The 24,346-nt window shown below is 54.5% G+C and overlaps 11 protein-coding genes across 11 annotated transcripts; 5 read left to right on the forward strand and 6 right to left on the reverse strand.

Annotated features, from left to right (window-relative positions):
- Positions 1 to 1,131: 1,131 nt before the first annotated feature.
- Positions 1,132 to 2,277, forward strand: BGZ61DRAFT_345267 (uncharacterized protein; the record flags this gene model as incomplete). The annotated part of the gene is made up of 1 exon (XM_046239773.1): positions 1,132 to 2,277. The coding sequence occupies one exon, from the start codon at positions 1,132 to 1,134 to the stop codon at positions 2,275 to 2,277; it is 1,146 nt and encodes a 381-aa protein (XP_046108446.1).
- A 599-nt stretch (positions 2,278 to 2,876) lies between these two features.
- Positions 2,877 to 5,726, forward strand: BGZ61DRAFT_445028 (uncharacterized protein). Its single transcript, XM_046245027.1, has one exon. It carries the CDS (start codon positions 3,250 to 3,252, stop codon positions 5,449 to 5,451), a length of 2,202 nt encoding a protein of 733 aa, XP_046108447.1. The 5' UTR covers positions 2,877 to 3,249; the 3' UTR covers positions 5,452 to 5,726.
- A 1,129-nt stretch (positions 5,727 to 6,855) lies between these two features.
- Positions 6,856 to 7,944, reverse strand: BGZ61DRAFT_514924 (uncharacterized protein; the record flags this gene model as incomplete). Its single annotated transcript, XM_046252219.1, has 3 exons — positions 7,709 to 7,944; positions 7,440 to 7,645; positions 6,856 to 7,355 (listed from the first exon to the last, which is right to left on the reverse strand). Exons 1-3 carry the CDS (start codon positions 7,714 to 7,716, stop codon positions 6,856 to 6,858), a joined length of 714 nt encoding a protein of 237 aa, XP_046108448.1. The 5' UTR covers positions 7,717 to 7,944.
- A 443-nt stretch (positions 7,945 to 8,387) lies between these two features.
- Positions 8,388 to 10,380, forward strand: BGZ61DRAFT_445034 (triose-phosphate transporter family-domain-containing protein). Its single transcript, XM_046245028.1, has 5 exons — positions 8,388 to 8,860; positions 8,961 to 9,028; positions 9,109 to 9,114; positions 9,240 to 9,865; positions 9,925 to 10,380. Exons 1-5 carry the CDS (start codon positions 8,730 to 8,732, stop codon positions 10,303 to 10,305), a joined length of 1,212 nt encoding a protein of 403 aa, XP_046108449.1. The 5' UTR covers positions 8,388 to 8,729; the 3' UTR covers positions 10,306 to 10,380.
- On the reverse strand, positions 10,326 to 13,205 carry BGZ61DRAFT_445042 (complex proteins associated with Set1p component shg1-domain-containing protein). The gene is made up of 2 exons (XM_046245029.1): positions 12,804 to 13,205; positions 10,326 to 12,750 (listed from the first exon to the last, which is right to left on the reverse strand). Exons 1-2 carry the CDS (start codon positions 12,999 to 13,001, stop codon positions 10,540 to 10,542), a joined length of 2,409 nt encoding a protein of 802 aa, XP_046108450.1. The 5' UTR covers positions 13,002 to 13,205; the 3' UTR covers positions 10,326 to 10,539.
- Positions 13,206 to 13,651: 446 nt separating this feature from the next.
- Positions 13,652 to 14,576, reverse strand: BGZ61DRAFT_503930 (glycoside hydrolase; the record flags this gene model as incomplete). Its single annotated transcript, XM_046251779.1, has 1 exon — positions 13,652 to 14,576. The coding sequence occupies one exon, from the start codon at positions 14,574 to 14,576 to the stop codon at positions 13,764 to 13,766; it is 813 nt and encodes a 270-aa protein (XP_046108451.1). The 3' UTR covers positions 13,652 to 13,763.
- Positions 14,577 to 16,130: 1,554 nt separating this feature from the next.
- On the reverse strand, positions 16,131 to 17,699 carry BGZ61DRAFT_344333 (mitochondrial carrier domain-containing protein; the record flags this gene model as incomplete). The annotated part of the gene is made up of 3 exons (XM_046239689.1): positions 16,131 to 16,731; positions 16,784 to 17,235; positions 17,289 to 17,699. 3 exons carry the CDS (start codon positions 17,697 to 17,699, stop codon positions 16,131 to 16,133), a joined length of 1,464 nt encoding a protein of 487 aa, XP_046108452.1.
- A 296-nt stretch (positions 17,700 to 17,995) lies between these two features.
- BGZ61DRAFT_164319 (2Fe-2S ferredoxin-type domain-containing protein) lies at positions 17,996 to 18,837 on the forward strand. Its single transcript, XM_046237498.1, has 2 exons — positions 17,996 to 18,335; positions 18,386 to 18,837. The coding sequence occupies exons 1-2, from the start codon at positions 18,097 to 18,099 to the stop codon at positions 18,726 to 18,728; spliced, it is 582 nt and encodes a 193-aa protein (XP_046108453.1). The 5' UTR covers positions 17,996 to 18,096; the 3' UTR covers positions 18,729 to 18,837.
- On the reverse strand, positions 18,746 to 19,967 carry BGZ61DRAFT_164324 (Rrp15p-domain-containing protein). Its single transcript, XM_046237499.1, has one exon. It carries the CDS (start codon positions 19,862 to 19,864, stop codon positions 18,947 to 18,949), a length of 918 nt encoding a protein of 305 aa, XP_046108454.1. The 5' UTR covers positions 19,865 to 19,967; the 3' UTR covers positions 18,746 to 18,946.
- A 465-nt stretch (positions 19,968 to 20,432) lies between these two features.
- BGZ61DRAFT_383987 (PhoD-like phosphatase-domain-containing protein) lies at positions 20,433 to 22,890 on the reverse strand. Its single transcript, XM_046242692.1, has 4 exons — positions 22,566 to 22,890; positions 22,510 to 22,515; positions 20,852 to 22,452; positions 20,433 to 20,796 (listed from the first exon to the last, which is right to left on the reverse strand). Exons 1-4 carry the CDS (start codon positions 22,638 to 22,640, stop codon positions 20,610 to 20,612), a joined length of 1,869 nt encoding a protein of 622 aa, XP_046108455.1. The 5' UTR covers positions 22,641 to 22,890; the 3' UTR covers positions 20,433 to 20,609.
- A 40-nt stretch (positions 22,891 to 22,930) lies between these two features.
- On the forward strand, positions 22,931 to 24,233 carry BGZ61DRAFT_445051 (emp24/gp25L/p24 family/GOLD-domain-containing protein). The gene is made up of 4 exons (XM_046245030.1): positions 22,931 to 23,285; positions 23,343 to 23,531; positions 23,585 to 23,851; positions 23,904 to 24,233. The coding sequence occupies exons 1-4, from the start codon at positions 23,133 to 23,135 to the stop codon at positions 23,925 to 23,927; spliced, it is 633 nt and encodes a 210-aa protein (XP_046108456.1). The 5' UTR covers positions 22,931 to 23,132; the 3' UTR covers positions 23,928 to 24,233.
- Positions 24,234 to 24,346: the final 113 nt, after the last annotated feature.

The raw sequence follows: 24,346 nt of genomic DNA on the forward strand, positions 1-24,346 counted from the left end.
GAGGAGTCGGCATGAGCAATGCATGGCGCATGCGGTGCGGTGGACTTGCAGGCCTGTCTGTGACTGTTCCTTTTCTCTGCATGTGCGTTGCGGTGCAATGTGTTAGTGAAGCCGGCTGGATGCTCTTCTCTCTCCGTGCTGGCCGCTGCTTGGCCCTGTCTCATGTGGTACACCGGCTGAATCCTGCGGTTCTACTGCGTTAGCTTCACCGACCGTTTAACAGTTTGTGTCTGTTGGTGACGTTGGTGACCGAAAGGAGACATAACACACACGGGACCACAGCAGCATGCGTCAGTCTATCCCATCATCCATGCATCCTCTTCGTCCCATGCCGTCCTTCACCATTGAATCATTGCGCCTGGCCTGCGGGGAAGCTCGGGCCTCAGCTACCCGTGCCCCTCCCCATGGGCCATTCGTTTCCGCCCAAAAGGGGAATTCGACCAAGCCATCCTTGTGCACACAAAGTTATTGCTGTACTGCGATATTCCCAGCAGCCTCTTTTTGATCCTCACCTTCGCAATCTAACAATCACCACTTCGCTCCGTCGCCTCGTTCATGCTTCCCCTATTCCACGTAAGGCATCAAAGGGTGCCATCCAATTCTTGACCATGCTCGGGCCTCCTCCTCCTGCAGAACGTGGCGGTATCAGCTTCCAATAAAGGTCCCTCCCCCCACAAGTTTAAGCGCCCACCTCGCGTCCATCAACCGGCCGCCGCTGCGAGACCAAAGGCTCCCTGGCCCGTCCCATCACTCACAGCGCCGCCATGGTCCCAAGGCTCTGGGACGGACCCAGACACTCCTTTGGCTGCAGGTACCAGGGCCAGGTTCAAGGCATTCTCGGGCATTACTTGTCGCCGCCGCGCCTATCTGGGCTTCGTGATTGGCGCCACCACGCGATCCGCGACCTAAGGCTGACTTTCTGCTACTCTTCACAACCAACATGCAGATGGACGTGCTCGATGTAAGGTGGACCAACAGCAGGATCAAACATGGCAACCAACCTCTTCTTGCACTTGGCCCTTTATTATCGCCAGGGCCGCTGCGCGGCGTCTGCAAGAGAAGCGCCTCCTCATCCTTCCCTCCTGTCACCGCGGCTTTCCTGACCTCACCTCTGTCCCATGTTGAGTCGCCATGGCTTCACTACTATTTCTCCCTCACGATGGAATCATCCTCAAGATATTCCTCGTGGTGGCTTCATTTCTTATCGCTCCATCTGTCTCTGCAGCAGTGGGAGTGAAGCTCAGCCAAAGGTCGCCGCCACCATATCAAAGACCTCAGCTGCTAGCTTCGAGACTCTTTGATCGGGATGATTCATCCTGTGCCCTTGAGAATTACACGCAATGTGGCAGCCAGGTCCCAGACAACTTATGCTGCCCCGATGACACCAAATGCATGATCATCGCCTCCAACACGACCATCGTCTGTTGTCCCAATGGATCTGATTGTGGCACCATCAAACCTATCGTCTGCAATGTGGCCCTTCAGGATACAGCGAAGCACCCAGGCTCACCTATCCAAACCCTCGCCCTCAACGCCTCTATGGAAACATGCGGCAGTGCATGCTGTCCGTTTGGCTATATCTGCGAAGGCGACTCGCAGTGCGTCCTCGACAAGTCCCAGGACGACTATGACTACCTCATGATGGAGTCTAAGTCTAAGTCCTCTACATCAAAGACCACATCCACGACCACACTCGCGACCAAAACCACATCCACGTCCACATCCACGTCTGCAGCAACGTCTGCGCTGGTTGTGGAGACATCCGAGGTGCCCAATTATGTTGTTCCGGAGCCGTCCTCAACAACGTCAACCGCTGCCACCGAGTCATCCACCTCAGATGACAACTCGGACGACGCCAATAAGGGCAACACTACCCCTACCGGTGTAGTAGCTGCGGGCACCGTTGGCGGGGTCTGTTGCCTTGCTGCGCTTGGCATATACATTTGGTTAAAATGGTTTCGAAAGAAGAGATCATTCACAAACAGCCCACAAAAAACCTCAAGCGAGGAATCTTGGGGCTACTTTTCTACCCCAGACAGCACACGCCGTGTCTGCCTTGCTCGGGGCCCCGATGACAAGTTCATCGTCACTCCTAGCACAGCTGGGTTCTCACCTCCTCCGGTTCTCCAGGAGCCTGGTTATCGAGATAACTCGGACCCTGTGGAACTCCCTGCGACGCCTGTTTCACTGTGCATGTGGATGAATCTTGAGGATGCGTCGGTGGAGGAACCCAAGTTGGCGTATGTTGTGCCGGCCAAGCATCCAAACCGGAGGTGACGAGGTGATGGGGTGGATAGGGGAACAAAACACGAAACGACCACGACGATTATGATGAACAATTTATGACAGCGAAAACTTATGAGCCTTTTCTTTTCTTGTATATTTTTCTTAGATTTTATGATTTTGATCATGGGCGGCGACTCTTTTCAGGCACATTTGGTGGCCAGAAACAGGATACCCTTCAGGACACAGTACTATGCCATCGAGCCGCATTTTCAATACACTATGGTCTTGCAATGATACTTTGTTGCCTTGTAGCGAGTTAAACCGAGATGGCCAGCTTGGAATAATGAGTGATTCACTTATTGTGTGAAAATGGCTTGGTGTGGTGAAGTGTAGGTTAGCCAAACACTGCGACCTACAGTGGGATGCACAGAGTTTGAGCCCGATCCAAGTCACTCGCGCAAACGCTAGTCCATATTGAGGTACAGTTCATGACCAATATAAGTTAAGGGTTCAGGTAAAGATTAGGGTAAGTACTTCTATTTATCTTTATTGTTTACTTATTTGGGGGTTTTTTTTTTTCCAAAGACGCCTTATTATAAGTTGGGGATGCTAAGGTAGTCAAGCTCTTACAGTACAAGGATTTAGGCACAAACTTTCTGCGTCACACACGTGGAAGTGTACAGTGTGCGAACAGCCCCATGGATTCCACACGGTGTCACATTTGTCCTCCAACACAACTAGTTGGAAAGATTCACATTGAATTCAAGCAACACCCTTCCAATCAATCGCCCGTGACGATCCAACCAAGCATTTCCCGACGCTCCTGACTTGAAAACGGCTGGCTTTTCCATTGATAAACCGACTCCGCCATCAACGCGACTGCGCTATACGTCTCCAAGTCGCGCCGACACTGCGGAGGCCATGGCTGGCTTGCCCATCGATCGGCGCCATCTACAAGCTTGATCACGGGTCTTCCTGCGTCGCGAAGCTAGGACGAGACCGACGACCCCCGAGCCTCCAGCAATGACGGCCCAACATCCCGCGTTCGAGACCTTCTACGACGATCAGGTTACGGCGCACCGACAACTCTACTCTCGCGAAAACGTCTGGGACCGACTGTCTCAGCCAACCATCCTCGTTTCTACCCTTATCCTCCTCGTCACCGTCGGCTACAACCTATATGGGTCCTCAGCCACTCTTGAAGGGACGATATCGCTACTGGGAACGTGTCTGTGGGACGCGCTCGTCTTCATTTTACCCGGAAACCTCCTGGATACGGTTGACGATTGGATCAATCCATCCCTGGCGCCACGACCGATGTTACACCCCGAGCAGAGCGCCCATGCTGCGAAGAGCGATACCATGAAGAGGATTCTGGGGTTGGACCGCTCCGGCGGGATGATGGCCTCAGTTTTCCAGGCGCGAAATCGAGCCTTGTCGATGACCGGCAGCGTGCTGGGCATCAAGGTCGAGCCGGACCGACCGGCAGGCCTGGGGAACCGCGACAACTCCTGTTATCAGAACAGCATTCTCCAAGGCCTGGCCTCTCTAAAACCTCTACCCGAATACCTCTCCGCCTACCTCCAAGCTTCTGAGGGTGAAGACGACGACCAGGACGTCGCGCAGACGCTACGGACCTTGATATCCGACTTGAACGACGCTTCAAATAATGGGAGGACGCTATGGACTCCAAATCTCCTCAAATCGATGAGCACATGGACGCAACAAGATGCTCAGGAGTACTACTCCAAGATCTTGGACGACGTCGACAAGAGCGTAGCCAAGGCCATGAAACCTACGCAACAACACCCTGGGTTGCAAGCCAACATCGCAAAGGACGATACAGCGGCCAGCCAGCACAGCGACGACAGCGGCTACCAGAGCATGTCAAGCTCAAAGACTTCAGACACGAAGCTCCCTCGAAATCCATTGGAAGGCCTCCTGGCGCAGCGCGTCGCGTGCGTCCAGTGCGGGCATTCGGATGGACTGTCTATGATACCGTTCACCTGTTTGACGCTCAGCCTCGGATTGAACAAGAACCAGCATGATCTATATGAACGATTGGACGCATACAGTAAGGTCGAGTCCATCGAGAATGTAGAGTGTGCGAAATGCACTCTTTTGAAAGCTCAGAGGCTCCTGACCAAGCTTGTTGAGAAGATGCGCGAGGGTTCTACGAGCGAAGAGCAGTTGGCAGAGCCTCTGCGAAGACTGGAGGCAGTGGACCTGGCACTCGAGGAAGACGAATTTGACGAGAAGACGTTGACTGAGAAGTGTAAAATCTCACAACAAAGCAAGGTCAGCTCTACCAAAACCAAGCAGATCGTGGTGGCTCGTCCGCCACAAAGCCTGGCAGTCCACATGAACCGCTCTGTCTTTGATCCTACGACGTTCAACATGATGAAGAACTCTGCGCCAGTCAACTTTCCCATGACTCTGGATCTTGGCCCCTGGTGCTTGGGCAGTGCTGGAGCGGCCCCGGTCGACGCCTCCGACACGGAGACTGAGGAGCAGTGGCAATCGGACCCCAGGGAGTCGATGATTGCGGGCGACTTGAACCCTTCGAAGCTGACGGGGCCCATTTACGAACTCCGCGCTGTGGTGACACATTACGGGCGACACGAGAATGGTCATTACATTTGTTACCGCAAGCACCCTCGGAACATGGCTCCTCCCCAGCTTGTCGATGACAAGGAGGCTTCAGCTGAACCCGGCGATCAGGATGACGAGCCTGTGGCACAGCCTGACGTAATAAAGGCGGAGCTGAGTAAGGCGGACGAGGCGGGACAAGTTGAGATGGATTGGTGGAGGCTGAGTGACCACAACGTGTCAATGGTCAGCGAGGAGACGGTGTTGAGTCTCTCGCCAGGGGTGTTCATGCTGTTCTACGACTGCGTAGACCCGAACACTGTATTGACAGCCGAGGACGGGCCCATGCAGGACGCTCAAGAGGGAGCGGATACTGCGGCACAGGGAGCAGATAGCGGACAAGTCTCGGTTGCCTGCGAGAATGGTGCAAAAAAGACATTGGCCGATTGTATCGAAGGGCAGGACGAACCAGCTGAGGCGGAGACGGAGACTGAAACGGATGGCTTTGTTTCGACACCAGCGACCAGCACAGCCACGACAGAGGAGACTGATACCCCTGACATTGGGCCGGTAGCGGTGGTCGAGACTCTTCACTCGGCCGAGCAACAGGAGGAAGCTCGTACGGAGACAACATGAACGACAACAACAACAGTGGTGCGATAGAAAGGGATGCGCGCAGTATGATTACTCCATTCCGCACGTGGAATGCGCGCTGCACCCACACGCTCACTCTCACGGGCTGGAGTTGCAAACTTGACTTGCATAGCGACGGCGTTGAGGCATGATCCATGCAGGATGGATGGTCTTGGATAGGCGATTTTCCTCCAGACACAAACACAGCATGCATGACGGAATGTTTTTTAGTAGGACGGTGTTTTTACGGCAGCATAGTCATACAAATGAGACACAGAGCCAGCCTCCATTGGACCCCTACTTTAACCTACCTCCTACGCAGTGACTAAGAGTGAGACAAGCCGGAGCAAACTTGTGTAGCCGACTCTCCCGGACCAAGGGCCAATTTACGGCGCACCTGTCGCAGCATTAAATGGGGCCTCTCCAAACACGGGCGCCTAAGTAATACGAGAATCGAAGGCCGAAAGAAGGGTGGCTGCGGGTACTTTTTTTCCCCTCTCGGCTCCTGGGCCGAACTAGACAGCACCGCAGTTCTGCGGTGTCGACGGCCAACAACGGGAGGACAAAAAGAACTGGACGAAACAAGAGCCCCACAGAAAAGGTCGTTCGTATCGCAACACCAGGCCGCCCGGCAATGCTATGCTTCGTCCAGGCTAGTGGCGTGCCGATGCTTTGAAGTCTAAGTCCGTGTGTATCGCGCGAGTTTCTATGATTAGCCACTCGGCGACAAGGGACGAAAAAAGTGTTAGTGGAAGCCAAATGCTGTTTTTGATGAGGGGAATCTGTTTGCGGCGACTGAAACATGGAAGTGGCAGAACGCCAAGAAGACGCTGCATGTCCAGAAGCGAACATGAAGAGAAAAGAAAGGAAAAACCGCTAGAAAGCTGCTGACCAACAGCGCCGCCTATTGGCTACATGCGCGCGCACGTGCGCTGCGGGAAGACGGCATGAGTTAGCTTGGCTCGTCAGGGAGAAGAATGAGGACTATCATGAGCCTCATCACGATGCCAACGAAAGAGGGCGGCAGGAACGGAGAAGATGGAGCGTAAAAAGCTGGAACAGGAGAATACGAAGAAAAGGGGGCCCGGGGTGGTTTCTAAAGACCGACCTAGACTCGGTGATGAGACGGCCATGAATTAATTAAGAGTGCATCCATACGAAGTTTCAATGGACGGTCAACGAGGGATCTGGACTGGATCCTTTTCCGGCCGACCCGCCTCTGCGCTTTTTCCGGCCAGGGCCATCTTATGAATGGAACCCCCCCTGCGAGGCTTAATTGGCTTTGGGGGGAAAGGCACCGGGAGAGCCCCCCTGAGCCTGTCGACGGGTGCTCCGTCCTGACAGGACATTACAATTTACAGCGCCTTACAGGACCATTTGCAGTGGGTTTCCATTGCATTGGATTGCTTAGATGGATCCTGGACTCCAGGGTACTGGGTCCCTGGACGTTGAGTGCCTCGGGTGGTGGGCTCGCGTCTGGCTGGACAAATCATAGGCCGCAGTGTACTGGCCGGATGCCCCGCTGCTGGGCCCCTGTGAGTGGCCGGCTCGTAGCGATGCATCCTTAGAGCTGGGGGATGTCTTCAGTGGGAATCTCGGCATGCTAGACCCGCTGGCATCGGGCAAGTCGGCTGGTGGTGGTGGAGGGGGGGCGGTTGATAGCGTATCAAGACTCGCTCTCGCAAATCTCCGTCTTGTGGTGACGGCTAGCCCCTCCCTCAGGTCGCGCCCTTCTCTTTTAGGGGTCCAACTTGGCGAGTCGGGGGGGGCATTGGGGGCATTGGGGGGATTAGCGGTTTTGGCAAGGAACGGGCCTCCTGGGTCTGATACGAAAAGGAAATTGTGCCCTGCATGCGAGTTGTCCCCGACCAACGCTGCCGTTTTATTGTCGCCCTCTCTCGCATGAGCTGTCGGTTGGTTTTCGGCATCGTATTGCTACATCCAGTAGGGGCCGAGCAAGGGCCAAGGCGGGAGCAGCCACTGATCAGCACCGTAGTTGTGGACGCGCCGTGGTGCGCCGTGGTGCGCCGTCGAAAGCCGGTTGGTTGGGATGGGCTCGAGTTCTGCTTTGACGGATTGTGGCTGAGCGCGCCCCTGGCGCATTTTCTGGTCTTCCAGAACCAGCATGCCTGTCTCTCCTTTCCCGCCGTGTTGTGCTAGAGGCTCTCTCGTAGTGACTAGCACGACGATGGGGGATCTGTGGCTGGTTAGCTAACCAAGTCCAGTTCCAGAGACAACGCCTCGTGCCGTGGTGGCTCACTCAGCCATGGTGATGACGTGCGACTTTGCACGGGTTACGACAAGATGAACTCAGTGACACGCAAGAAGGACACTAAAACAGCTGCACCGCTGTGTTTGTTGCACGGCCGGCGCCTGGACTTGAGTCGAGGGCGTAGAACTGGAGTGCCCGTTCGCGACCGGGAGATGATACCACGCCGCCACCCTGTTGTTGGTCGTCCGTGGCCTGTGGGCAAAGATTAAGGCTGAGGCTTGGGTGCCATGGGCTATGGGGCGTCGACAGCGGGCACCCTGGACGTCGCTCATTCAGGGCACTGGGAACCGACAAAAGGACCGGCCCTGTTGAGAGAGAGGTCCGCTCAGCGCATCGCATCGCATCGCATCTCAGGTTACGGGGCATGGCGGTGGTGGAATCAAAGGCGGCCCGGCACCTGGTACGAACACAAGACAGATGTAAGACAGGTGCCAGACAGCCGGAAGCTAGAGTCGGTGGCGGAAAGTGCAGGCCAGGTGTAAAAGGCAAGTGCAAGACAGGTGCAACAAGTGCACAGTAAGCGCAAAGTAACAGTGGCAGGCGCAGTCCGTCCGTCCTTCCTCCTCCCCGCGCCCGTACGCCGCCCGCCGCAGGAGCTATGGCTGGTCTCCAGTCGATCCACATAGCCGCATTGAGGAGCAGTGACACGACCTGGCGGACAAAAAAAGCCAATCAACCGCCACCTCCCTCGCTCCTGTTGCCCATTGCATCACACCCTCTTCACCTCTTCTTCCCGCTCCTCCCCGTCCATTTATTGTCCTTCATCCTCCTCTCTCCGCCATATCTTCATTCATCCCCACCCGCAAGGTCGACCAGCCGCTTCCTCGCACCAACTTCACACATTCGTTGCGTCGACGGCATTGCATAACTAATAACGAACGGGGTTTCCTTTTTTCGCTCTGTTCCACTCCACTGGCCGCCTCTTTCTCAGCCACCACCGAAGAAGGAAAAAAAAGCACCACCCGCCGGTGCTGGGTACGCAGGTCGACGCATCACATCACCGCACGCGATGGCGGTCGCCGGCGATCTCGAGGAGGCGAGGACCACGTCCCAGCCGCTGCCTCAGTCGGAGGAGCATGCGGCGCGCTTGGAGAAGGCGGTGCCTGAAGGCCGGCAGCTTCACGCCTCGGTGTACATCCTGTACGTAACAGTTGTGAAGCGATATCCATGACGCTGAGGTGGAGGCGGACGATTCTTTCCGAGGCCATTCGGCTAACTCTGCCATGATGGCGCATTTTAGGAGCTGGATCTTCTTCTCAAACGTCACTATTCTCTTCAACAAGTGGCTTATTGACACAGCTGGATTCCGTGAGTCCCCCTCCTTTTCCCCCTTGATCTCTTATCTCAATCTTAGTCGATGATGCAACAATGCTAACAACCCCTCGCAGGATATCGTAAGTCTCGCCTAATTCTATCCATACCCGCAAATAGGGACCATTCAGTCTTGTTCCACCCAACAGACATCTTCAACTTCCTCTTTTTTGAATCAAAGCTATCGAAAAGTGCTGACCCAATACAGCCATCATCCTCACCACATGGCATCTGGTCTTCGCCACCATCGCAACTCAACTTCTCGCTCGCACCACCTCGCTCCTTGATTCTCGCCATGCCATTACTCTCTCTCGCGGCTTCTACCTCCGCACCATCCTCCCTATTGGCGTCCTTTACTCCGGCTCCCTCGTCTGTTCCAATGTCGTCTACCTCTACCTCTCCGTCGCCTTCATCCAGATGCTCAAGTCAACTGGCCCCGTCGCTGTCCTCATCGCCTCATGGGCCTGGGGAGTTGCTACCCCAAACTTGAGCACCCTTGGAAACGTCCTTCTCATCATGTGTGGTGTGGCCATCGCCAGTGCTGGCGAAATCGAGTTCTCCTGGATTGGCTTCGTCTTCCAGCTCGGTGGCACCATTTTCGAGGCAGTCCGACTTGTCATGATTCAAGTCATGCTCGGTGGAGAAGGCATCCGCATGGATCCTCTCGTCGGCCTGTACTACTTCGCGCCCGTCTGCGCCGTCATGAACATTTTTGTTGTCGCCGTGACGGAGGCGCCTACTTTCCAATGGGATGATCTTGCCAAGACCGGCTACGGAATGCTACTCCTCAACGCGTCTGTTGCTTTTCTCCTCAACGTTGTCAGCGTGTTCCTTGTGAGTCTCGGCCAACTCTCCCCTATCCATAACTCCACTAATGATATTCCCCCTGGCAGATTGGCAAGACTTCCGGTCTCGTCATGGCCCTTAGTGGCATTCTCAAGAGCATCCTCCTCGTTGGCACCTCCGTCCTTATCTGGAACACGCATATCTCCCTGCTCCAGATCCTTGGCTACGCTCTCGCCCTCGTCGGCCTTGTCTTGTACTCTGTCGGCTACGAGCAGATCCTCGCAGGCGTGCATAACGCCAAGGCTTGGTTGACCAGTGTTTGGAATTCTGAGAACCCAGACAACGGCGGCAAGGTTTCGATAAAGGTCCGCAGAGCCTTTATCATCGGCATAATTGGCTTCATCATGACAGTCATCGCCGTTTCTCTGTGGCATATTTCAGGCGACGGCCTGGTACAAATGACGAACTCGATGTTCGGGTCGAAATGAATAATTAATGCTCGGTTAGCGTTTGGTTTATAGAACAATAGATAATGAATAGTTCATCGCCGTCAGGCACATACATGTTGCTTTCCCAAACTCCAGTGATTGATATGTTTCGCTACACTTAACCACTACTATGTTATTATCCTCTCGAAATTGGCCTCCGCAAGTAATGCAACTCCAATGGGTATCTGTAAGTTACTAGTTCCTATCCATCATCTTGACACTATCCCCAAGAAATCAACGGCTTCGACTTCGCCGACGGCTGCGACTTCGATCGCGCCGATCCCGGCGTGGAGACAAACTCCGTTCCCTCCTATTTCTCCTATCCCTTGACCTGTCCCGATCTCTGTCTCTCTCCCGGTCTCTGTCTCGATCTCGATCCCGACGGTCACGATCGCGGTCCCTATCCCGGTCGCGGTCCCTATCCCTATCCCGTTCCCGTCGCTCTCGGTCCCGATCACGGTCTCTGTCATCTCGTTCGCGGTATCTGTCCCTATCGCGATCTGTGTCTTTGTCTCCGCCCCGCTGCCGGCTTCGGCTGCGCGAGCGACTTCTCCGGCGTTCATCTCGGCCTCCAGGCGTATATCTGTCAATATCTTCCGTGGTCCAGCGGCGGCGTAAGTCGGGAGATCTCTCACCACTGCTCTTCTTGTCGTCAAGTCCAGGAATCGGGAGGCCCTTGTCTCTAGCATCTTTTTGGGCGGCTAGGTAAGCCTTGGCCTCCTTTTCTCGCTTTCTGACTTCCTCAAGTTTCCATTCCTCAAGGTCATCCTTGCCCCCCTTGGTCGAGCCGGCTGGCGCAACGGATGTGCTGGGCTTGGATCGGGATCGGCTTCTTCGGTCCCGTTCTCGGTCGGGTTCGCGGGCGGTATCCCTACTCCGTCGTCGCGGCGGCGAGCGGTCCTTCCGGTCACGATCGCGGTCCCGTTCGCGATCTCGTTCCCTAGGATCGTAGTGGTCTCCTCCACCTAGGCGGGGCTCTCGAGAACGGCTCCGGTCCCTGCGGTTGCGCGATCGGGTCCTATCCCGTCTTGGGGAGCGCAACCTGGACCGTGACGGGTCTCGTCGGTCTCGACTTCGCTCGCGGCGGTTCGTTCTCGTCCTGGATCTGCTTCTCTCTCTTCTGTCAACTCTGGCATGAGACCGGCTCTGGTCGCGTCGTCTGGACCTGCTCCGCTCGTAGTGGTCGTATTTGGGCCGAGACCGACTCCTTTCAGGGCGATCCTCTCTCCGGGGGGCGCGGGAACGAGTCCTATCTCGTCTGACGCGCGACCGGCTTCTATCACGTCTCTCCGTAACTCGGGACCTGCTAGGATCGCGTCGTGGGGAGTGTGATCGGCGGTCAGTTCGTTGTCGACTATCCCGTCGGCTATCCCGATCTCTTAAGCGGTCACGATCCTGATCGCGGCCACGCTCGCGATCTCGGTCCACAACTCGCGAGACACTGCGGCTAGACTTCCTCTCATCCCTTGAGACAGGGCGCTTAGCATCAACAGGTCCTCTGGAGCCTCCTCGTTCTGGTTTGAGACCGGTGTCGCTATGCTTTCGGCGGTCTGTACCCCGAGACGAATCTCCTCTGATAGGATTGATGGCCGACGCGGGACCGGATTTCCTCGGTGGAGGTGCAAGGGTCGCATCAACCTCCAGTTCTGGCTGTTTGGGGGGTGGTTTGGAGCTTTCGCGAAGAAGATCCGCTAGAGCTTCTTGCTCTAGTCTTTCATGATCTTCCTTTGTCAACTTTTCCTTGAGTTCCTCGGAAATGACCCCCGTTTCCTTGGGACGGCTATCCCTATCCCTGTCTCTGTTGCGATCACGGTCACGACCACGGTCTCGGTCATAGTCTCGGTCGCGATTTCGGTCCCTATCGCGATCTCGGGTGTCTCGATCGTGGTCTCGATCGTGGTCTCGCTTCTCGCGTTCCTTGTGTCTCTTGTCCCTTTCAAGATCACGGAGTCGCTCGCGTTCCTCACGTTCTTCTTCGCGCTTCCTCCGTCGCTCGTCTCTCTCATCTTGTCGCTTGAGTTCTGCCTTCTCACGCTCTCGTTCTTCCTTTTTGCGCTCCTCTTTGACAATTCTCCGCTTCTCTTCTTCGATCGCAAGTTCTTTTTGTCGCAGCTCCTCTCGTACTCGTTCGCGTTCTGCACGTCTGGCTTTGGTGTCGGCGGCATATTCCTCGTCTGTTCTGGCTCCTTTGATTCTCTCTGCTTCGGCTGCTTCTTCACCGAGCTCCGCTCGCCGAGTTTCGCGAATGCGCTCTTCAATCGCGCCATCATCAATCAGTTGGCCAATGACAGCCTCGGCTTTCTGGTAAACCCCGGAGCGCTCCAGAGCGCCATCGATGAGAGCTGCAGCCTTTCTCCGGTCTAGAGTAAGAAGCTGCTGTGGGTTCCGCTCAAGCTCTTGTTCGGCTACTTCAAGGATGGCCTTCGTCACTTGAGCCTCATAGTCCTAGAGGCACGTTAGCATGTACCATTTGGCGCATCGCAACGAGAGTATCGTACGCTAGCTTCAAATTTGTCCCAGACTTGCTTGCGAATAGTATCGTATGCGCCTTCCTTCTTGAAACTATGAGCGAGGGACTCGATCGCGGCTCGTGTGGCGGAAGGCAAGGGGAGGTCGGAAGCCTTGAATTTTCGGGCTGTCGGGGAATTGGTGGGTTCGCTGGCTACGGGAGCCGTTTTTGCACTTGATGTCGCCATGATATGTAGCTGGATGCTCTGTCGCAATGTTGAAGGGAGGCGACGGCGCACGCTGGGGAAATGCGCAAGGATTTGGTTCTTTGTGACGGTCAAGACATGCCGCGGTATCTTCAGTCAGCAATATTTATGAGGGCTGGCCTCAATAGAAATGTGCGTCACGCCCACACATGCGGGAACCAAATTGCGGACAGCTCATGAAAGGTGGTTTGTCGAAGCTTGATGTTAAAGAGCCGCGAACGTGACATGGAAAACGCCAGGTCACGTGTGGCGCACCGTGTGAAATGACGGATGTCCAGCTACCCTGAAGCACTTTCAATTCCCGGGAATAAGTGCAAGTTGAATGTCTATTCTGTGTCTCATATTTGCTAGTTTGACTTCATAAAGGATGATGCCTAATCTAGGAGGATACATAAAATGGTGCATCGAGTCACAGGTGCCAGTGCATTACGTTTGCGGGTGAAATTGTCTCCCACACATTTCTGCATCTCCTACAAACAGGATGAGCAGCCGCTGCGACAAATATCATAAACACAAAGGATTTCTTTTCACCATGCACATACGAGTTTGAGGGGAAGTAAAACGGCCAAATACTCTAACCATTGAACTTTCAAGCTAGAGTTAATACAGTTTGAGTCAGTACCCCCTAACACGCGTTTGCAATATCACAGTTCCGGGTGGTATAAGTCACCCAAGCCCTGCGTGTTCGTCCTAGACAGTAATATTGTTACTCATGATTTAGATACAAAAAACCCCAAAATCCTCCTAGGATTTAGTTGTCGCTGACGCAGTAGTATAGGCTGACGAAGGCTCCTGCTTCACTGATGTGACACCACCCTCAATGATTGTTGGCCCAGGCACCTTGTAATCAGCCGGGTCGGCATAGATGTTGATATAAATTCCGGGATCTTCAGCATCATACAGCTCAGTACCGAGAACCCCATTCGGCTCATCAGAGCCTCCGTCAACGATCTTGAGGTTGAAGCACTGAGGATAGTTCTGGGCTCCGTACTTCTCAATTGCGTTGTGTAGAGCGATGATCTCATGTCGAAGAACGTAGTTACCGGATGCAATGTTATCCGGAATCCGGACATTCCATGCGTAGCCGTTTTCAAGCAGGACATCGTCGGCATACTTGCCGGGATTGCCTCGATCGACAATGCCTAAGCCGTCAATCTTGAAGAACTCAAGACTGGTCTTGTCGACGTCCTCGCATGGGCCGTGGCAGTTGGCGAGATAGTCCACGACAGGACCGTGATGAGCGTCAGGCCACTCCGACCACTGGATGGTGATGACATCGCCAGCCGTAACCTGGACATGTCCCTGAGCGGGAACAGCATCCCGGTGGCAAATGATGTCGGAGTCGTAGTAGGAATGGGGAGAGACGAAGCCATTGTCTTTCTGATTGACTGTCCAGCCGACTACAATGGGAGGATCTCGCATGTAGGGAAAGTTGGTGCTATCGTAGGTTTCATAGGAGACACCGTTGATAACAAGGTTTTTGACGTGGCCATGGGCAGACACCAACGAAGAAGAAGCCAAGACAGCCAACAAAGACGAGATCTTGGACACAGCCATGTTGGATAGAGAGAGCGGGTGTTTGAAAAGATTGGAAAAGAATGTATGGGTCGATTTGATGCGTAATTTGAGACCTGAAGATGTAGGGAGTTGTAGAGCTGGCGATCAAGCAGCAAAGCGGCAAACGTCTGACTTTTATGCCCAGAGAGGCACTCATAATCACTAGCTAGAAGCGAACGGCGTCCATTCAGCAATGTCCGATCTCAACAACATCGCGAAAAGCCCGCTCGATGGCAAGGCGCATATTGCTCTACTCCTCAACCGCTCGTTCCGTGACTACCAGACCCCGAAGGTTGGATCGGCGCTCTCATGATTGGCCTCACCCAACTACGCCGTCTTCTGTGCAACTGCGCCGGAGATCGCAGCTTCAGTTGATGCAGCCAAGAGCCCGCCACCGTATGGCATATATTAAATGTAAGAAACTCCAGCCTCGAGAAGTCGAGTCGCTGCCGAGTCTCACCAATAGCGGCTTGAAACATCGTTTGGGAGGAGGGCGGGAGCGCCCAAGGCCGCAGCTGGGATCGTCAAGATGTGACAAGCGGACGCCCCTAGCCGAGCCGAATGCTGAAGGAGAGCTGTCGTGTTTGATTCAACGCCGCCGTTCCGAAGATGCAGAATAAGCTGACGAGGTGTTCGCCTGGACATGCAAGGCGCCGCACGCCACTCCGAGTCGACGACGTAGCCCAGTGTCAGAGTTGCCGACGTGCGGCTGTGTTGCATGGCTGATTGGACAGAGGAGAGCCTCCTACATGACTGTCGTACGTCTACGCTTTATGGGTTGTGGTTCTGTTGGCTAGGAGCTCCGGGAGTTTGAGCAAAAATGTCCGTCGCCATACATGCAGCGGAAGGACTTCCGATGATATGAGGGGTGCAGGAGCATGCATGCTGTGATCAAACGGAGACGCGAGAACAGGTAGTATCATGATGTTGGGCTGAAATTGATCTCATCCTGTAACGATGCGTTGTTGGAGGGTTAAACATTGAGGTTCGTGGATACTTTTGTGTCCCCACGCACAGCAGCTTTGAAAGGAGCCGAACAAGCAAAGCAGCCCGAAGCGAAGCGACCAAGCCTCAAGCCATTCAAAGACTACGAGAGATTCACGCTGGTCGAGTATTCCAGCACTAAACGGAGGTATAACTTAATCGTGAGAAGTGGACGTGAGATTTGACGTTTACCAGGATCCCTTGACTTAGGGCATGAAAGCCAAAATACCTAATCATGCACAGGGCGTCACTGAATGCGAAATACTAGACGGGAAATTCCGCATGATTGTCACACGGACATAACATATCATAGTAAGAACCCAGCAACTCGAGTCTCGAGCAATGCCCAAGACATTGGAATCGAGCCATGAGGAGCGAGCCTTTGGTGGTGGTTATGATGCACCTTCCTAACTGCGTCATGAAATACACATTAGTACGCACTTTTGTACGCCGGTGCCAAGAAATGGAGGTGGATATCATGCCGTCCCATCATCAAGTTCGTAGAAGAGGAGAGATCCCAACCCGCAACGCCATGCCTGCAAATGCATTGCCCAAGCAACTTGGGCACTCTCAAAACTCGCCCTCTCCACCGTGTCCAACAACGCTGGCGGTCCACAGGCCAACAAGACCCCACCAGCTGACCTTCCACCCTCTCCAGAGGCCATCGAGACCCTGGCCCTTCTTGGTGACAGTGGGAGCAATGGCCTTGGCCCGTCCCTTGCCTTTCCTTGGTACAGGGGGCTTGACCGGGACCTCTCGCGTGCCCTCCTCGGTGACGATATGGAACATAGTGCCAAAGGCTCCTTCGTAGCGTCCTGGCGGAACAATGGTTGTGAAGGGATGGTCAGGGCCACCGAGAGCCTGGACGTATTCCCTGGTGGAAAGAAGAGCCACCTGGCCACGACGTAGAGCAGTCTCGATAGGGAGCTTGACTAGGATCGCAGCAGAGGAGGCCAAGAATTTGGTCACGGAGAAGGTCATGGGCGAGACATGGCTGTCGATCATGAATCGGGTTCGGAGGACGAGAGGAGTTGAAAGGGTGAGAACTGGGTGGATCAGCGAGTTGAGGACGGTGGGAACCGCCAGCATTGAGGAGCAGAGGTATGAGGGCATGGCACGGAGGGTTGCCAGCGTCCGGCGCGGCCCTTTCCCACTTGGAGTGACGATAAGTCTGTTGTCAATGTTAGCCCGTATGTCCGGCCACAGAAGCTTGTGGTCCCTACCTGGTGCGGACCAAGTCCAGCGGCGACAGAGCGACGCCGGTGGCAACCGCAGCGGCAGCGGCCACAAAGAGTGAGGACCAAGGATACGGCGAAGCAATGTCGATCAGCCGATCAATGTCCTCCTTCACTCCCAGATCCGGGACGTTGAAGATGGCGCTGAGGAAGCTTCTGGACCAATTCTCCAGCAGGGACTGAAGAACCGTGTACAAGAAGGTTGCATTCGACCCCTTCCAGACGCCCCACGCGCCCTCTTTCCCCCACAGTTGACCGATAACCTCGAGAACGGAGTCGGAGCGGCGCAAAGTGAGGTAGTGCTCCGGAATGACCGGTCTTTTAGCAGGAGACGGGGATCGGCGGCCATTTTGACGCCTCGGGTGCGAGGGAGTAGGAGTGCTCGGTACGTTCGAGGTAAAGTATGCTGGCTCGTCGCCGTCCGAGTCTGACTCTTGGTACTGGGCGTCATGATAAGCGGTGAGAGCGCACAATGCTGCCGGGGCCAACTTACGTCGTAGATTGAACTGCCGTTGACGGAAGTTCGTTTTCTGAGAACCTCGGGCTCTGCAGGGGATATAAGAGCAGCATTTTCATCCTGGTTGCGGACTTGCAGGATCGTCTTGGCCACCTCGAAGGGCTGGGCCATCAGAACCGATGTGTATTTCCACATCAGCTCCTCAATCAGATCCTTGACGTTCTGGACCACGGACGGCGAGGGATCGCCCAAATATTCCTTGTATTCCAGGTCGGAGAACATATCACGGGCCTTGGTCGCATATCTCCCGCTGGCCGTCACATTGCGGCCTTGTGAAAACGGGTTCGGGCTCGGGCTGGTTTTGTTCAGCGCCTCGGCGGGGGGCCCGATGGTGGGAGGTATGTAGTACGGCCTCAGGGGATTCACGCCTTCTCGGTGAGCTGCCATGGTGAAGATGGGGCATGCGGCAGCATGAGAGAGGTCAGAGTCAGAATGCGACCTCAAGCTTGGATCATGAAAACCAAATCATGCACGCCCTCCACCCACCGGTTCGGAGATACGGAGCGCGGGGAATGAATTTCCCGACCGATAAGCCCTCTCTTATCCGGGCTACCGACTTTTTTCCCGCTGCTTAATATCATCTTGGACGTGAGAGGACGGATCGAGTCGGCGAGGACCCAGCGTCCATTGAGCGAATTGGCGTATTCTGCGACTGTTGAAATTTACCGGCCTGGAAGCTACTGCCTCTGACGGACTATTTGCATCGTTGCAGCGGGTGAACTATTTATTTGCCGCCTCCCCCTCTGTTCCACCGTCTAGAGCCTTGTCCGAACACCCCGGCACCATGTCAGTGTCACGATCCCTTGCGGCCGGCTTCACGAAGCTCCCCGCCGCTGTTTGCAGGCGAGCCCAACCCGTCCGAAGCCAGAGCAGAGTCGGGCTCTTGTCGTCCCAGTGCGCGGCACGCACGCCGTCTGCGATATTGTCTCGAGCTGCCCCTCTTTCACCGCTATCCCAGCGCACATTTTCGACTTCGGCGGCTCAGCGGCACGGACATATCCACACGCCGAAGCCGGGCGAGGAGTATGTCCAGGATGACCTTGTGGCTGGGCGCATGGCTAACCGTGCTGTAGACTCTACATCACCTTCATTGAGAAAGATGGAGAGGAGTTCAAGTTCGCTGTCAGCGAGGGCGACAACCTACTCGACATTGCACAAGCCAACGACCTGGAGATGGAGGGCGCCTGCGGAGGCTCCTGCGCCTGCTCGACCTGCCATGTCATTGTCACTGAGGACGATTACTTCGACAAGATGCCCGAGCCCGACGATGACGAGAACGACATGTTGGACCTGGCGTTTGGCCTGACCGAGACGAGCCGACTGGGCTGCCAAGTGAAGATGACCAAGGAGCTAGACGGTTTGAAGGTCAAGCTGCCCTCCATGACGAGGAACCTGCAGGCGAGCGACTTCCAATAAGAACGGAGAAGAGACAGGGGTAGACGGGGGGTTGTCATGATACTGGGGATTTGTACTTGTAACTATACTGGGAAGAAACGGACCGGCGATGGCGGGATCGGTGCATCATAGGGGTATCTTTGTTGCGACTTTAGTTGCCAGGCCGGATAAAAGCAGGGGCCTGATGATTCCCGTACTCCTCTTTACTTTAACCATTAACATCAACGTAAACATGTGCCTTACGCCTCCTCGAGTCCGCCCTTTTTCAGTCCGCCGCCTCCCGACGCAATCAGGTCGAGGAAGCCCTTCTTGCTCATCTCGTTGACCTTTTCCTCCCGCCTGTTCATACCAATAACACCAGTTTTCCTCGTCGTCTGCTCGGCCTCCACGGCCTTGACCTGTGCCGCCCTGACGGCGTTGAACAGCTTCACCACACCTCTCTGCGCGACCTTGCGCAACCGCCTCTCCGTCACCATGATCTCCGAAGTGGTAGTCTCGAGCTCGCCGGTTGTGTCGACGGCAGTAGCGACGAGCACGTCCTTGACTCGACCCTTCTCCATCGCCCGCTTCTTCTGCTCTCGGATCTGTTTCCTCGCCTTGGCCTCGAGGGCGGTGTCTACCGCAGCCTTGGACGCCTCGTGAGCGGCAGCACTCCTGGCTAGGACGGGATCTGATCGTTTGGATGTGGAGAGCTTGGTGTTTAGAATCTTGGACAGCGAAGTGGCAAATGCATTGGGGTCGTTTCGCTTTGACTTCTTTTTCCGCACCGGGCCGTCCTCGTCGTCTTCGTCGTCTGAATCATCCTCGCCTTCCTCTGAATCCTCCTCCTCGGCCTCGGAGTCCTCTTCGGCCTCCTCCTCGGGTTGCGCCTTAGCATTGGTCTTCTTGGTCGGCTTCTTGGCCGACTTCTTCAGCGCCGGGCCCTCTTCGTCTGAGCTGCTGGCTTCGTCGCCGGAGCCGCCCACGTCGTCTACGCGGGCATTGTGGATGTCGTTGTCCGAGTCGAGCAGGTTGAAGGCATCAAAGTCCGGGGCCTCGGCGGCCGGGGCTTCCTCGCCTTCCGAGTCGCTGTTGTACGCTTGGCTGCGCCTCTGTTTCTTCGAGGGACGCGCCTGCCGGCCCTCGGTGCGGCGTTTTTTGTTTACTTGGCCAGCCATTGTGTTGAGGTTGATTGTTGGCGGGCAATGCGTGACAGTAGGTTGATCTGTCGCACGCGCAGATGCAGTTCTGGGCAAGAATCTTTCAGGAATTTTGCCGGGGAAATTTTCTAAGAGTGGAGGGGCGGGCCAGGGCGGTGAGCTACGCTTGCGGCGTGTGCTGCGGCGCGACGTGGGGCGTATCCGGAGCGCGGGGCCGGCATGTCCTCAGCTTGAGCCGCATATATGCATTGAATATGTATTTTTGATGATGGAATAAGATGGAGGGAAAAACTGGATAAATAAGTTAAAGCCATGGAGCCATTGGACTTCTGTTGAAGCTGGTAGTTTACTTGGCCATCAAGAAATGCTGATGGTAGTGCATTATAACCCTAACCCTTGAACTCAGCTTTGGCCTGAAAAAACTGCCCCAAGAAGCCTCAATTTTAGTTTGAGCATACTCATTCACCATTGATGCCGTTGAAAGCTTGAAGACACGGTTGCGCATCTGATATATGATCGAAGAGCGGATCTGAGCAGGTCGAGGACGAAAGGTGAATGGGCTGAGGTTGTCATGAAACACAAATTTAGGGTACCTTCCGCTGGTATGTATTAAAACTAATGCGAGGTATTGAATGTACGATGAGCCTATATATATCCCAAGGCTCAACCAAGAGCCAACAAAGAACGACAGTCCATGTATCCTCCGAAACAATCAATCCGTAACGCCAAACAATTACACCTCCAGGAACAGGACAATCTTGTCCTAAATGAATTTGATCCTGTCCCAAAATGAGGGGCTACCCTTCTCAACTTCAGGCATGGGAGGGGCCTCAACAACCGTGCTCCATGTCTCATTGCCATCAATGAACAGACGGTACTGCAGAGTGCTCTTGTCACCGTCCTTCTCCATTGTAAAGGACCCAAACTTCGAGATGCCTCCAGGGATGTATCTATGCAAATGTTGTTAGAAGAGCAACTAGGGGAGGCATATTAGAACAAACTCACCTAATCATGACATCCTCATCGTCAGTTTGCTTGTAAGTAGGGAACGGTGACGCAAATTGGTTCAGCGGGCTGGTGGAGAACTCATGCGCAGTCGCGGATTCGGGCCATCGGGACCCTGCCGGCGGCGGAAACTTAGTGGCGGCAAATTCGTGTCGATCCCCTGAGAGGATGATAACTCCAGTGCCTCGTGCGCCAGCATCCCACATGTGCTCCAGAATCTTCTTCCGTTCAACGAGGAATCCGCCCCATGTGTCCTGAACATTGACGGGCCAATTCTTGGTGAAAGGGACAGATGAAGCAATGATCTTCCACTGAACTCCTTGAGGCTCTGGGCGGGCAAGCCAGGTCAAGAAGTCGGCCAGCTGTTCCTGGCCAAGCATGGTCTTGTCCGTCGCATTGAAAGGAAGCTTGTTGTCCGATCGGTGGCTGCGAGTGTCCATCATGAAGAAGCTAGCGGGACCTTGAACAAACTCGTACCAGGTTGCTTTTTCACGTATGTTCCTGGTACCGGCTGCCTGCGCCTTTGGAGGGTTGATGTCGGCCTGGTAAATGTGCCAAGGATCAACGGCAGCATTGTAAATACCGGTGTTGTTTGAGGACCAGTCGTTGGAGATCTCATGGTCGTCAAGGACGTGGATCCAGCTCAGATTTTGAGCAACAGGGGCCCAGTCTGGTGAAGCATACACCTGGCGGTATTGCATGCGGTATTCTTCAACGGAAGATCCAAATCGCTCTGGAACATCAACGTAGATAAAGTCACCGAGGAACAACATGAACTGAGCACCAAGTTCAGGAAGTTTGTCCGCCAGATGACGTAGACCCGGAATAGCCAAGGGGTGATCAAGCGGGTTGTAGGGAAAACGGGGCAGGATGCATGACGTAGAGAGGAAGGTAAACTTCCCATCATGATACTCGGGCATGGAGCCAGCCTTGGGAGGGGAGAGGAATTCACCAGTGTGATTGTTGGAAGTTCTCCATTCGTATCGTCGTTGGTGTGAATGCGTAAGAGGCACGCTCAATGCAGCTGTAAAATCGGTAGTGTTGGCAGTCCATCTAACACCGCCGGCGGCCTGCCACATGGTGTTGTCGAAAGGGGGCTGAGGGTCCTTGATGTGGATTTCCAAGGTCACAGGCATCTTGGCCTGGTCCGGCTCGCGGATTAGGAATTTAGCCTCGGTGGGCGACACATATCCAAGTCGAACAAACGAGAGATCATCGGCAGGGTAGTACAGTCTCGCCCGGTAAAGAGCATCGGCAGTCAGGCTGACCAGGATGATGTTGACCAAGAATGTCAAGAAAGAGGCGAAAGGTCGGGTGCTACTTGGCGCGCCAAATAGTAGAACTTTCCATACTCTGGCAGGCTTCTCGCAGAGCACAACCTTCTCTTTGATGTCGATTTCGTCCGTAACGACCTCGGGCTTGGGCGCGACTGCGACACCATCCTTGGTCAATAGGGGAGTCTTGGAGGTGACTGTTGTCTCTGTTACGGTCACGTCGACCTTGTCCTCGACGACTTCAAGCTCGGGCGCAGTAAAGTAACTGACGAAAAAAGATGGTACATATACGGCGAAGAGGGCAAAAGCGATCGAGGGGAAATGTGCCTGTGGTTTGAGTTAGGATCGAAATTCTTGAGCTATGTCGGGGAGCTCGGGGCTTACAGGGAACTGTGCAACGTGTTAGCTGGTTGACTAAGTTAATAGGATAATGTACGAACAAGTCTGAAGAAAATAATGGCACATATCCTCAAAGCGACGGAGGAAAGGCCCGCGACAGTCTTCTGGATTGCCATGTTGAGAGCCGGTCTTCCAGGGGGAAGCGTACGAGATAGGGAGAGCTAGGCAGAGGCCCGGATAGCGAGGGGTAGGCTGCTGGAATCTGTAAGGCTGAAGCTGTGTTTGAGTTAAAGAGAGTGTCGAATTGAAGTGGGGGATTGAGTTGTCAATTCAACCTCATGACATGGTGAAACAATGTGTTTGTGCGAGGCGAAGACAGGTCGGGGTTGAGATGACGGAGGGGAGCTCGTATCATGGAACGGAAATACGTACTGTGTGAGGTCACTCTGCGCAATCACGTCTAAAACGCGTTGCTCTCAAATTACTGTGGCGTAACGGTTATTTAAAGTGTGGCTGGTGCGCCCGCCGGGTGTTGCGAAAATCCGTGCCGAATCTCAATCGTGGCCATTCGATCCCCTAGGTACAGCGCAGCATCCACACCCGCTTTGGCGACAGCTTGTCCTGAACCAGCTGCTCTGCACGCGACAACATCCCACAACACAACCACCATGAGACTCCCGACATTGCTCGCCGGCATTATCGCCTGCTTGGTGACCGACGTTACCGCGACCGCCCTCACCTACAAGCTTTCCGCCAACGAGAAGGCTTGCTTTTACACCACTACGAAAAAGGAGGCTGAGAAGATCGCATTCTACTTTGCTGTGAGCCTACCCGAGAAATCGATATACAAAGGGGCTCTAGCTTAACATGGGACTTAGGTTCAATCTGGTGGTTCTTTCGATGTCGACTACATTGTCGAGGGTCCCAATGGCAAGGTTATCATGGATGGCCAGAAGGAGCGACAAGGCGACTTTGTCTTCTCTGCCAACACCATCGGCGAATACTCGTTCTGCTTCGACAACGAGATGAGTACTTTCGCCGAGAAGTTCGTCGACTTCGAGATTGCGGTTAGTGCAGTGTGCGACTTCGCCTGGGAACAACTAACTAACTCTGCGACTAGGTCGAGAACGAGCAACGAGCCCAGCTGCCTTCTAAGCAGGGCACCACCCCCGAGCAGACCTCGGTCCTGGAGGAGTCTATTTTCAAGGTCTCTGGACAGCTCTCCACCATTTCCCGAAACCAGAAGTACTTCCGAACTCGCGAGAACCGTAACTTCGCCACCGTCAACAGCACTGAGGCCCGAATCGTCAACTTCAGCTTGATCCAGATCGGCCTCATTGTCTGTATGGGTGCGCTGCAGGTGTTTGTTGTCAGGTTCTTCTTCCAGGTATGTTGCGTCTCTTGTCTGTTGCGAAGTGTCAAGCTAACCCCTGGGACAGGGAGCGCGCAAGGGCTACGTGTAAATATGTCCGTTTATTCCAAGCTGGATCTGGATTCTACGAGGCGCAGGTTGAAAAGGAGGTTGGCACTGGGAACGTTATGTATAATCAATGGAAGCATGGCCTGTGGCTGGCTGACGGCCTTTCGTGGATTTGTCCTCAGGTAACCGGGAGCTGTGCATTGTCGTGAGCGAAGCCGGGATGATGTTGTCATGATGTGCTTTTACAAATAGAAAGCCGCGGTTGTTTGTAATAACTTGTGTTATCCATGCGATCGGCGAGGCAACCGTGATTAATCCGAATCTTATAACGAAACCAAATCCCAAGTCGCACTCACTTATACTTTGATATTATTCCTTCTCGTTCATGGATGATTCTTCTCTGTTTGCAATCATTGGAAGTCATCTTATCTTACATGGGGTAGCAAGATCTTGGCGCAGCGT

The sequence above is a fragment of the Ilyonectria robusta genome, assembly GCF_021365365.1.
Source record: "Ilyonectria robusta strain PMI_751 chromosome Unknown BGZ61scaffold_4, whole genome shotgun sequence".
Classification (NCBI taxonomy): domain Eukaryota; kingdom Fungi; phylum Ascomycota; class Sordariomycetes; order Hypocreales; family Nectriaceae; genus Ilyonectria; species Ilyonectria robusta.

Bases quoted from the DNA above. Each gene is read 5' to 3' on its own strand.
- BGZ61DRAFT_164324 (XM_046237499.1), bottom strand. From the start codon at position 19,864: ATGGCTGGCCAAGTAAACAAAAAACGCCGCACCGAGGGCCGGCAGGCG.
- BGZ61DRAFT_383987 (XM_046242692.1), bottom strand. From the start codon at position 22,640: ATGGCAATCCAGAAGACTGTCGCGGGCCTTTCCTCCGTCGCTTTGAGG. The intron at 20,797-20,851 runs GTGAGTTTGTTC...ACATTTGCATAG, and splicing joins GATGAGGATGTCATGATTAG to ATACATCCCTGGAGGCATCT.
- BGZ61DRAFT_164319 (XM_046237498.1), top strand. From the start codon at position 18,097: ATGTCAGTGTCACGATCCCTTGCGGCCGGCTTCACGAAGCTCCCCGCC. The intron at 18,336-18,385 runs GTATGTCCAGGA...ACCGTGCTGTAG, and splicing joins ACGCCGAAGCCGGGCGAGGA to ACTCTACATCACCTTCATTG.
- BGZ61DRAFT_445042 (XM_046245029.1), bottom strand. From the start codon at position 13,001: ATGGCGACATCAAGTGCAAAAACGGCTCCCGTAGCCAGCGAACCCACC. The intron at 12,751-12,803 runs GTACGATACTCT...ACGTGCCTCTAG, and splicing joins GGGACAAATTTGAAGCTAGC to GACTATGAGGCTCAAGTGAC.
- BGZ61DRAFT_445034 (XM_046245028.1), top strand. From the start codon at position 8,730: ATGGCGGTCGCCGGCGATCTCGAGGAGGCGAGGACCACGTCCCAGCCG. The intron at 8,861-8,960 runs GTACGTAACAGT...GGCGCATTTTAG, and splicing joins CACGCCTCGGTGTACATCCT to GAGCTGGATCTTCTTCTCAA. The intron at 9,866-9,924 runs GTGAGTCTCGGC...TCCCCCTGGCAG, and splicing joins ACGTTGTCAGCGTGTTCCTT to ATTGGCAAGACTTCCGGTCT.
- BGZ61DRAFT_445051 (XM_046245030.1), top strand. From the start codon at position 23,133: ATGAGACTCCCGACATTGCTCGCCGGCATTATCGCCTGCTTGGTGACC. The intron at 23,532-23,584 runs GTTAGTGCAGTG...CTCTGCGACTAG, and splicing joins TCGTCGACTTCGAGATTGCG to GTCGAGAACGAGCAACGAGC. The intron at 23,852-23,903 runs GTATGTTGCGTC...CCCCTGGGACAG, and splicing joins TTGTCAGGTTCTTCTTCCAG to GGAGCGCGCAAGGGCTACGT.
- BGZ61DRAFT_445028 (XM_046245027.1), top strand. From the start codon at position 3,250: ATGACGGCCCAACATCCCGCGTTCGAGACCTTCTACGACGATCAGGTT.